This window comes from Rhincodon typus, chromosome 8, assembly GCF_021869965.1.
Source record: "Rhincodon typus isolate 14 chromosome 8, sRhiTyp1.1, whole genome shotgun sequence".
Lineage (NCBI taxonomy): Eukaryota > Metazoa > Chordata > Chondrichthyes > Orectolobiformes > Rhincodontidae > Rhincodon > Rhincodon typus.
In genome coordinates, this window is record NC_063339.1 from 54108651 (window position 1) to 54121002 (window position 12352).

A 12352-nucleotide genomic window follows, 5' to 3' on the forward strand; every position below is an offset into this window, starting at 1 on the left:
CTTGGCCTGCTGTGTTCATCCAGCTCTACACCTTGTTATCTTCAATAAATCATGTTAGATTTGCCCTGAACCATAGTGCAACGCAGCTGGTGATATTTCTAAGATTGAAGTCCAGAGTCAGATATTTGACTCAAAATTGCAGAGAAACAAACATACAAATAAAAGCAAGGCCTTGAAGTAGGTAATTAATTTTAAAACTCTATACTTATAGTGGGTAATGAAGATGATGTCATAGGTACAGAACTGGGAGAGGGGCCTTCTGATGCAACAGAAAGCCTGGCTACCATCTAAAAGGCACAAGTCAGGAATATGGTGAATTATTTCCCACTTGCCTGGGCAACTACTACTCCAAAAACACTCGAGAGGCCTGCTACTATCCAAGACAAATTAATCCATTCGATTGCTTTCACAGCAATGAGCATTTTATCCCTCCATCACCGATGCACAAAAGCAGCAGTGTGCACCATCTACAGGATGCATTGTATAATTCACCAACACTCTTTAGACAGGACCTTTTAGACCTACAACCATTACCATCTAAAAGGACATGGGCAGTAGGTGCATGGGAACACCACCGTCTGCAAGTTCCTCTCCAGACCATTTACCATCCTGATTTTGAAAAATATCATCATTCTTTCACTGCTGCTGGATCAAAATCCTGGAACTTTCTTGACCAGTATTATGCGTGCACCTACACTAAACAAACTTGAGCTGTTCAAAAAGGCAGACCACAAGCGCCTTCTGAATGGCAATTTGAATGAGCAATGAATGCTAGCCCAATAAGTGATGCCTCGATCCTCTCAATAAATCTTCTAAAAAGTAGTAACTTGATGGTATTTGTTACCTAGAAACAGATAGAAGGCAGTGTGTGTAGGAAGCGGGGTGTGTGAGAGGTTTGTGAGGTGTATGGGGGAGATGTGTGTGGGTGTGGGTTGTGTGTGGGTGAGTTGTGAGTGTGTCTATCTGCGCTTGCGTAAGCCCTTGTGTAAGTGAGGGGAATTTCAGGGATCCCACAATGTTGAGCGAGCGATGCCAGGATCAGAGTACACTGGAGCTTTTCAATGGGGTGATAATACAGGTCTGGGAGCACTGGGGTAGAAATCATGGAAACAAGGCACCAGATCTATACCATTACATCTATTTCCTGCATACCTGATTCACAACTTCAAAGTATATACCAAGAGTTGTATTGTGGTCCAGACCACAGATCTTCCACTGGCATGTCCCACCTGTTCCAATTTCCTGTAAATAAAGATAGCCAAAGACTGTTAGGTCAAATGATTGCTTTTTAAGCTATATATTCTATTAAGATTTTACAATTTGGCATGCCTAGTCCTTGTTACTGCAACACAGTTGTAATTTTGACAAATTTAGCAAAATCCTTTGTCTCTTCCACAACATGGAGCCTACACTGAAGCATAAATTGCATGCATTTTTGCAAAACAAATGTGCACCATCTACACTTAATAATGTTTAATTCCATTTTACGTTGTGTAGCCTGTTTTCTCTGCTTATCGATGTCCTTTGTTAACTTTCTTGATCAAATCACCCATGCTAACATCGCTCATATTTGTGCACTGTTACTGTCTTATTAGAAATTCATTCCATGTAAAAGAGCTATCCATATCCAAAAATAAGAAGAAATAACATTAGCAATACCACAACTTGTATCACTATAGAACAGTACCAAAATTCAGAGCAATAGAGAATGAAGAGAGGTGGAAATAATGTCAAAGATGTTCATGCTCCTTCCCAGCACAGATATCACCAATGGAAGCATAATTTGGTTAACCTCCAAAAGAACATTTCCTCTAACAGGTATCTACAAACATCAGTAGCATGCTCTGTCCAAGTCTAAATCAAAATCATTGATACAAAAAATGAACAAAAGTATCTGCAGAAAAGAATTCCATCACTGAATGAAAGAGGTCATTAAATGAGCAACTCACTTGATGCCATTCTCCTGCATTCTCCTCATAACCCTACATGCTGTTCATCTTCAAAAAGCATCTGACTGCCTTTTAAATGCCTCAATTGAGCCTGTCCTCACCACTCTAGTTTATAAAATCATCTTTCCTTGTACCATTTTTGCTTTGCTTACTCATTACTTTAAATCTACTCTCAAGACTTTCAATGACTGGGAATATTTCCTCCCCATGTACTCTGTGCAGATTGCTCAGGATACTTAAATACTTTGATCATATATCTCTTCTTAGAGTTCTCCAAGAAGGAAAAGTCTACCAAAATCTCCAACCTTTATAACTTAAATCCTTCATACCTAGAAACACTCTCAAACTGTTTTGCATTCCCTCCAACGTCTTTGTATACTTCCTAGAGCGTTGACAGTGCCTAGTACTGGTTGCAATATTAAAGCTGAGGCTAGTCTAATATCTTGTACCAGTTCAACATAACTTCCTTGATCTTGTACTGTCTACCAATATTCACGAAGCATACGATAATGTATGCCGATTACTCTCTCAACCTTCGTTGACTTACATAATCCACATTGCAAACATTGAGAAAAATGCACTCATTTCTTGCTCTTATCACTTGTTCTGATTTTTAATTTATTTTAATATACTTGAGCTCATTTTATATTCGTTGGCTTAAATGCTCTGAACTCAACTGCAGAAAATCAACTAATGCTTATTATTGAGGGTCACAATGGCAGTAGAAGTTCTGGGAATTCACCTTACACTGCAGTCAGCAATTTCCAATACATGAGAAATGGACAAGGGATCCCCTTTTCCTGTCACCAGTTGAAGTAGAAAAGTTACGCTGACTTATTTAGAATCAATACCGGTAAAGGCTGCTCAGGTGGACTATCAAAGGAATCCAAAACAATGACAACCCCAAGACACCTCATATGAACAGTGCGTGCGCACATATGCGCCGCCCAACACTGCATACCTATTTGCATGTGCACACCACGTGCAAATGCACGACCATCCCTCTGCAAACATCAATGTTGTTCACCATCACCTCCCCACCCAAAAACAAAACTGCACTCTCACCGTCCTTGACAATAAAACTGTGTCCCTTCCAGCCATGGCTCACCCCTCTGCCTGTTAGGATTAACATTCAAGACCAGGCCTCCCATTCATCTCAAAACTGGAGGCAGGAATGGAAGACTCTAGCATAAAAAGACAAAGTTAATACATTGCCAGCGGCATGCGCTCTTGTTCCATGAATGAGGTTAGATAATCTGGGCAAATAATTTTGTTTGATAATCTGTCATATTGTTGAGGAAGAGTAACCATAATATGTTAGAATTCATCATTAAGATGGAAAGTGATGTAGTGAATTCTGAAACTAGAGTCCTGAATCTTAATAAAGAAAACTACGATAGCATAAGGCACAGGCTGGCCATGATAAATTGGAGAAAGCTACTTAAAGGGATGACTGCGGATTGGCACTAGCAAACATTTAAAGAATGGATGGAGGAACTGTAACAATTGTTCATTCCTGTCTGGCATAAAAAAAAACAGCAAAAGGGGCCTGACCATGACTGAGAGGAGAAATTAGGGATGGCATTAGACTGATTGAAAGAAAACTGGTCAAAAAAAAAGCAGACCTGAGGATTGGAAGCAGTTTAGATTTTAGCTACGGAGGAAAAATGGGTTGATTAAGATAGGAAAATCAAGAGTAAGCTTAGAGATAATACACAATCTGATTGGAATAGCTTCTATAGGTATGTGTAGAGAAAAAGATTAAAAGAAGAGAAGTGTTTCTGTTGTAGTCAGAAACAGAGGTAGTTATAATGAGGAACAAGTAGATGGTATACCAATTAAATATACATTTTGGTTCTGTCTTCACAAAGGAGGACACAGACGACATCCCAAAAGTGTTGGGAAATGCGGAATCTGATGAGAGGGAGGAACTGAAGGAATTGATAAACAAGGTGTTCGGGTAATTCATGAGATTAAAGGCTGCTAAAACCGCAGGGCCCAATAATCTACGTCCCAGAGCACTTATGGAAGTAGTTGTAGAAAAGTGGATGGGTTGGTGTTCATCTTTTAAGGTTCTGGAACAGTTCCTATGGATTGGAGGGTAGCTAATGGAACCTCACTAGTTTAAATAAAAGGAGATAGAAAGAAACAGGGAATGATAGACCAGTTAGCCTGACATCGGTAGTAGGGAAAACACTGCAGCCCATTATAAAAGATTTAAGAGCAGAGCTCTTGGAATAACAGTGACAGAATCAGATTTACAAAAGGGAAATCATGCTTGACAAGTCTACTGCAACTTTTTGACAATGTAACTAATAGAGTTGATAAGCCAGTATTGTGGTTTTCTTAGATCTTCAGAAGACTTTCAAGAGAGTCTCAAATAAGAAGTTAGCATGTAAAGTTAAAGCTCATGAGATTAGGGATAGTGTATCAACATGAAAAGAGAACTGGTTGGCACTCAGAAACGAAATGTAGCAACAAACAAGTCTGAGATGATAACTTCTTCAGGGAGTGATGAGCTTACTGAATTCTGTGTACCAGAAAGTAGTTGAGGCCAAAACATTGAATGTTTTCAAGGAGTTAGATACAGTTCTTAAGGCTAAAGGGATCAAAGGGTACAGGCAGAAAGCAAGCGCAGGATACTGAGTTGGATGATCAGCCAAGATCATACTGAATAGCAGAGAAAGCTTCCTCCACTTGACTGAGCTCATCCTCACACTGAACAACTTCTCTTTTAACCCGTCTCATTTTCTTCAGGTCAGAGGGGTGGCCATGGGTACATGCATGGGCCCAATTATGCCTGTCTCTTTGTGGGGTATGTGGAATATTCTTTGTTCCAGTCCTATTCCAGCCCCCTCCCACAACTCTTTCTCCGACACATCAATGATATCATCGGTTCTGCTTCCCTCTCTTGTCCGGATTTGGAAAAGTTCATCGATTTTGCTTCCAATTTTCACTTGCCCTCACTTCCACCTGGTCTATCTCTGACTTCGTGCTTCCCTTCCTTGACATCTATTTCTATTTCTGGGGACAAACTGGCCACAACTATTCACTATAAACCCACCGAACCCACAGCTACCCAGACTATACATTCTTGCACCCTGCTTCCTGTAAAGACTCCATTCCGTTCTCCCAGTACTTCTGTCTCTGTTGCATATGTTCCGATGAGGCCAGCTTCAACAAGGAAGCCTTCGAAATATCCACCTTCTTCCTCAACCAGGGATTCCCCAGCACCTTAGTTGACAAGACCCTCAACCAGGTCAGACCCATCTCCGCCCTCATGCCCTCTCTTCCCTCCTACAACAACAATAGGATACCCTTTGTCCTTTACTATGGTCTCCTCTACATTAGGGAAAATGAAGCATAGACTGGGTTGACCACTTCAAAGAACATCTGTGTTCTGCCTGCAAAAAAGACCCTGAGCTTCCAGTTGCCAGCCACCCTGGATAACATCTCTGTCTCAGGCTTGCTGCAGTGTTTCAACGAACCTCAGTGCAAGCTGGAAGAACATCTTATTTCCACTTGGGGATCCTGCAGCCCTCCAGACTCAATATCGAGTTCAATAATTTTAGGGCCTGAACTCTTGTCCTTGCCCCCTATCCCACACACCAGGCCTTGCTATCACATAGTCTGCCATTACACACCACCTATTGTTAGTCACTCTCCTAGCCAGATTGTTATCAATCCTTTGTCTGTCCAACTGTTCTTCTCTCTCTTTGGACTCTATCCCCACCTATCATTTACCCCTTACTCCCTCCCCCCACCCTATCTTCTGCATATAAACCGACATTTTCCCAGCTACCATCGGTTCTGAGGAAGGGTCACCGGACCTGAAACATTAACTCTGATTTCTCTTCACAGATGCTGCCAGACCTGCTGAGCTTTTCCAACAACTTCTGTTTTTGTTTCTGATTTACAGCATCTGCACTTCTTTCAATTTTCAGCAGAGAAGGCTTGAAGCCTATATCTGCTTCTAATTTCAACATTTCTGTGCTTGTAAAGCACTTTGCTAAAGTCCACAGACACTGCACTGGATTCATTTTCCTTATATATCACCTTTTTTACTTCTTCCAATGGATCTATTTTGTTTGTTAAACATTATTGGCCCTTTTTGAAATCTTTGTTGGCAACTTCTAACTTGCTCTTTATTCAAGCGCATGGTAATGCACTTATCCTTAACAATAAACTTGGCAGTTGTCCCAATAATATTTAGCTATCTAGACCATGCTAATGCAGATTACACCTTTTGAAACAATAGGTTCTACACTGGCCTCTTTTCATTGTTCCAGCACATAACTACACTTGACAGTACAATGAAATATCATTTCTACAGCCTCGCAAAAATTTATTTCTTTATATCTCTCATGTGCACCTATCTGATCTGATCATCTCTTCAAATTGACAATGTCTTTTTCAGGAAAATTTCTGCATTTTTAAACAAAAACAAATTTCTGGGAAGACTCAGCAGGTCTAAACTTCTTTGCAGGAGTTCTGAAGAAGGGTCATTGGATGTGAAATGTTAACTCTGCTTTCTCTCCATAGATACTGCCAGACCTGCTGAGTTTTTCCAGCAATTTCTGATTTTGTTTCTAATTTCCAACATCTACACTTTGTTGGATTTTTTGTACCACATTTTTAAGTGCTTTTTTCACAAATATGCCTTTTGAGTTTTCTTGAATTATCTACCTCACTTCTTCTTGCTATAAAGCCTTTTACTTATTTCTTTGCATTATTCTTATCATCCTCACTGCAACTGTGAATAGTTTCTGGAGACTGAAAGGACTGCAGATGCTGGAAGCTAGAGTCAACAAATTTGGAGCTGGAAAAGCATAGCAGGTCAGACAGCATCCAAGAAGCAGGAAAGTCAGCATTTCAGGTCGGAGCCCAGTCCTGAAGAAGGCTTCTGACCCAAAATGTTGACATTCCTGTTCCTTGGATGCTGTCAGATGTGCTGTGCTGTTTCCAGCTCCATATTTATTGACATTAAACAGTTTCTAACTGCTTTAATTATCCATGGCATCCCAAAACTCCAAGCAATTTACCGCTGTAAACAGGAGGTATATGAAATATTCCATCCCTTTGCAAACTCTTGAATCGCTAAAATCATCTTCCCTGTTCTACAGTCCTACACATCAATTTCTTCTTCCAGTGCAACTTTGCTGGATACATGCACAACTTCAAAAATCTACCACAATTGAATGTGGTTCTCACAATAACACTTCCCCTTTCAAGATTTAGAAGTGACATGAAACCTGTACCATTGGCTGGTCACACTATTACTTGAACTGTGGTTCAACAAAATTTACTCCCCTTACCACTTTAGTGCTAATTTCATATTAAGTATGAAAGATAAATAAGATCGTTCCAAACAAAAGGACAGTCAATCACTTGCTGCAATTCTTTTCATGAACTGCATATTGTTTTGGTAATATTATCTGTGTTAAGAATTAGTAAAAACAGAAGACTACTCACATTTTCTGACACACAAGGTCCTTTAGCACAAAGTGATATACAGGGTCCAATGGCTCCAGAAATCTTGATTTCCCTTGATGTCTTCAGAGGAAATAAGTTTTTTTTAAAATTATACACCTTCAATGCAGAATTGTGCTTGAATTTAATTAAAAACAAGTTAGATCTAAGTCTAGGAAAGTTTAAGATATAAAGGAATCTAACTGCTGTCATTTCAAGTATTAAAACAGGTATGCATCTTCAACTAAAAATAAACTTTCCAAGTCCAATATCAAAATAAGAATGTCAAAAAGTATTACTCCATTCAATTATTTCCCATGTACAATTGTGTGCTAAGCAAGATAACTTATTTTAAAAGTGCATGAGCAATTCTACTAACTTCTGGTGTGTAATTCTGATTCAGAGTTAAATTACACCATCAGATACAGAATTGTGGAAGTTATTCCAATTATTGCAAGTAAGTAACATTGCACGACTTTGTACTTTTGATTTAAAAAAATGACATAATTGTTTCTTAAAAACAGTAAAGTAAATCAACCTTCTTAGCAACATGTCAAAAACGTAAGCATAAAATCTGATACACATTTTGGATGACATACTTAACATTCCTATTTATTTATTGATGAATAAACTAGATAACACAGGAATACAATGAGCTAGATTTGGAAAACATGTAACAGGTACTTCCTGCCAGTGTTCATTTTATACACACTTTAAATTATCAAAGATTTTTGGTTATTAACATTGGTTCTTGACTTCAAGGGAACAAGTTGGGAATGGCCTTTTGAAAGGTAGTTTACTGTTGATTCTGAGACAGTCTTAATTAAAGAACATTCGTCCTAAAGTGACTAGTGATACAAAACCATGAAAATAATTCTTATAAGAACTTCAAACTGAAGGCTATGCAGGGAATATTCAAAAATGTCTTCATTCTTGCTTGGGCAAAAAACATAATTACATGTTTGCTAGTAGAGTAATTTAAAATAAGCTGTAGGCCAATAAATAGCCTCACACAGAGATCCAGCTCCATTTTCACTGTTGCTTTCCTGGCAATTTACATGTGACAGAAATTCTGATCCAAATATAACATTTCATATAATGTCTCAACTAATGAAATAAAATAGGCACTCATTTTGCATTCCAATAATGGAGCTTGTGATCATCTCAGGGAATCTGATAGTTGATAGCTTGATTTCTGGAAATCTTTAGAATTCAGGAAGGTCCAAGGCTCCAATCGCAGCTTGTAATAATAAAAAGATTATGGTGAGAATTAAGTCAAACAGCATTACCTTAATTTCTAGTGTTCCTCCAAAAGCCATTTTAAATTGTCCCTGGATATCCTTTGTAAACACTCGCTGAAAAGTTTGCTTAAACAGGGATGTGTTGAAGGAGTCTCCCATCACCATGTAACCCCTGAAAAAAAAGGGGTTTATCATCAAATAAAATGGAAGAAAAATGATTATTAAAACAAAAAGCATAAGATTAAATGCCAGCTCATTCAATTGCCAATTTAAAGCTGAGAGGACTGTCAACTGATAGAGTTCAAATCCCACTTAAGCAACATCAATGCACAAGTTTGCCCAAGGAAAAAAGTCAGTTTTCAGCTTTAGTATGTTTATTGAGCATCGTTGATTGGTCAAAAGTCTTTATAGTAGGATGTAAAGAAATTAGATGAAGAGTTTGTTCTTCCATTGTTTTAGTTCATCTTTTGGGATGATCAGGAATCTGTATCCACAACAGCTAAAAGTTGTATTCATGAACAACAGTAGAACTGAGAGGCAAAGAGGAGAATAAATGTAATTCTAAAACAAATTTTAAAAATCTATAAAAATTGAGAACATCCACATGATTGTGTTTAAGACCTGATATGCTGTATCAGGATGGCCAGCTCTGCAACAAAAAACCTATTCAATTCAATCCAAATATTCAGCATATCAAGTCAACAGAATAGTTCCAATGACTTAAATGAGCAATTTATAGTTCCTGCCAGCTTTTATGCGCCATTATTAAAACGTGGCTTTTTTAAGGAAGCATTAGATATTCAAACAAGTTTAAAAAATGTAACTAACATTGCAAAACAAGATATTTAACAGAATTTTCCAAGTACATGTGGAGAAGCACAAACTATGTATTTGTTACCATGCACAGGGAGCACCAAGAAGTTAGACATTCTTGAGACTGATAACAAATGTAAGTTCTCTGATATCAAACATGTTAAGTTTGTTAACATAAAAACTTGAATTACAAGATAAGATACAACTACTGTTATTCTTTTCCAATTAATCAAAATTCAAAACCAAGTTAGAAGCTGCAACTTGCATATTTGCTACTCCTTAAAACAGAAGATATCGGCAATTCAAGGGCATTGCAGGTACTTCCGTATTGCAATACTTCCAAATTACAAGGCTTCATTCCTCAGAAATGAATCACATCGCAACAGTTAATAACAGATACCCATTAGGTAATAATCCTATGCCCAGAAACAGTTACCATGTATGGAACTTCAAGTTATTTTTAAAACAATCCAGTTTTTAAAAATGTATGTTAATCTGTAAGAGGCAAAGAAACAGTAAAACATCTATATTTTCTTAAGCACTAACATGTTAGAAGATGGAAGCTTTTATAGGAACATGTCAAGATGCATGAGCGTTGGAAAGTATTGCAAGATTTCATTATGTATCCTCTCAACTCAGTAAAGTAAAAGAGAGAACAGCTGCAAGCCTTTTTACATATTTTCTAACCACCTAAATCTGTAACAGAACAATATGCACACTTGTATGATGACTGTTGTATTTTGTGGTCAATTCTATGTTAAATGTCACCCGGTGTGACTCAGAAGCCAAATCTGCTATGGCAGAGGAAGATAAGTGCAAGATTTGCTGGCCTGTTTTTCCTGGGCCCTCTCCTTGGCGACCAGTGTCAAATGCCCATCCAAACAATCAGCCTCCAGATTTCATGACTATCATTTTCAGCTGCCCTTGTATCAGATTGATGATGGTATGCCAATATCCTGGACCATAATATTTGTCTTTCTGATGGTCAAACCAAACTACTAATAGGCATGATAGCCTACAAATTTGCATGGAACATTCATGCCTGCATAAACAGCATAAGCAATTATGCTAGACTAAAGCATTAAACCTTTACACAAATCGAGAAGTAGGACAAAATTCATTGGATTATGGTGGATGGACTTAGTTAATCAGATAACAACTAGAGAGAAAAAGGTCCCCCGAGAATCTTTCTTTTCAGCTTTTAACACCACCACCATCCACCCCCTCCCCAAAACAGATTGATCGTTGATATACAAAAGGAAAAGTAGAATATCTTGCGGCAAGATAGATTTTGTTTGGAAAACCGCAAAAACTAAAAACTGTTTAGATGAACCTACATCAAACACATTCAGGAAAAGAAACAGAATTATATTCACTGCACTTGCATCATTGCTGCCTTCACATTTCATACATTAAGATTTGGCTTTGGCACATTACGATCAGTAATTTGATTTCATTAAGCCAAAGACTACTCACCCTGTATGATTTGGGCAGCATTTCATTTCATTGAGACCAGTCTGATCCAATGCACAAGCGTAGATATCAATAACATGGCCATTTGCTGCTGCTCGATTTGACAAGGCTTCATAGTGCTACATTAAGAGTAAATGTTAAAATACTGAAATGTCAAACCAACTCAATGTCTCCTATAAAAAAGGAGCCACGTTTTGAAATCGTAAATGTACAATTAGTATCATTTATCTTTTCCATCCATTTTGATTTGAAAAGTCTGCTTTTCAGATAAGTTAACGTTACAATATCTATAATATGAAGTAAAAATTGACTTTTAGGGGAATTGGATAACCACCTGAAGAAAACAAAATTTCTGGCCAAGGGGGAAACTGGTTGGGGTTTGGGAGCATCAAGTTGTTCTTACAAAGAGTGTGTGCTGGAATCAGTATGGAGATTAAGAATAACAAGAGTCTGAAAAACATCATCAGGAGTAACTAATTGGCCCCTTGACAGTGGCTATGTTGTTGATTAGAAGTTTAAGTGAGAAATAATTGCAGTTCGTAGCAAAGGCAATGTCATAATAGTGGGTTACAGAAATTTTCACTTCGACTGGACAACTCAAACTGGCAGAAATGCCTGGACGATGAATTTCTAAGGTGGTTTTTTGACATTTCAAAATGCATTTTGACTAAACTAGGAATAAACGTTCTAGTAATTTGCAATGTGGCAAGGTTAAATAGCAATTTTATAAGAAAAAATCTGCTGAGAAAAGATGATCATGATAAAACTGAATTCCAAATTGTGTGAAAGCAGCATTTTTCAGTTCTAAACAAGAGGGGAGAGCTTGTCCAGTTGCATGGCCAAAAATCAAAAAGTATAACGATAAACAGTACTTTCAACTGTTCAATAAAAATATATCCCACTGGAAAACAAAAAAGCTAAGCAAAAACAATACAACTGTTGCTAAGGAAGTTGAAGAGCACATTAGATGAAAGAGGGAGGCCTATAAAGTTGCAAAGAAGAATGACAGGTCTAAGGATTCTGTGGGTCTTGGAAACCAACAAAGACCATTAAATGCAGGAACAGAATTAGGCCATTCAGCCCACCGTGTCTGCACCACCATTTGATCACGGTTGGTATATTTCTCAACGCCATTCTCCTGCCTTCTCTAAGTAACCTTTGATCCCCTAAGGACACCATAAGGTTGATTGAAAAGGGAAAGAAAACAGAATGAGAAAGTAAACTAACCAGGACTATAAAAGCAGATAGCAAGAGCTTTTATAAGTATGCAAAAAGGAAGAGTGTGCCTAAAATAATGCTTTTCCTTTTAGAGACAGAAACAGCAAAAATTATCCTAGAAACAGCAGACACTGAACAGATATTGTATTGTCTTCATGTTACAAGGCATCAGTCACTTTCCAGAAAGAG

The 12352-nt window shown here is 38.0% G+C and overlaps 1 protein-coding gene across 1 annotated transcript in view; it reads right to left on the minus strand.

Annotated features, from left to right (window-relative positions):
* The window catches only part of sec23a (Sec23 homolog A, coat complex II component), an 81818-nt gene that overhangs the window by 33169 nt on the left and 36297 nt on the right, over positions 1-12352 (minus strand). The window contains exons 9-12 of the mRNA XM_048600083.1: positions 10949-11064; positions 8708-8831; positions 7422-7502; positions 1153-1242 (exon numbers count right to left, since the gene is read on the minus strand). Of these exons, the coding sequence (XP_048456040.1) occupies positions 1153-1242; positions 7422-7502; positions 8708-8831; positions 10949-11064 (411 nt within the window). The remainder of the gene's footprint in view (positions 1-1152; positions 1243-7421; positions 7503-8707; positions 8832-10948; positions 11065-12352) is intronic.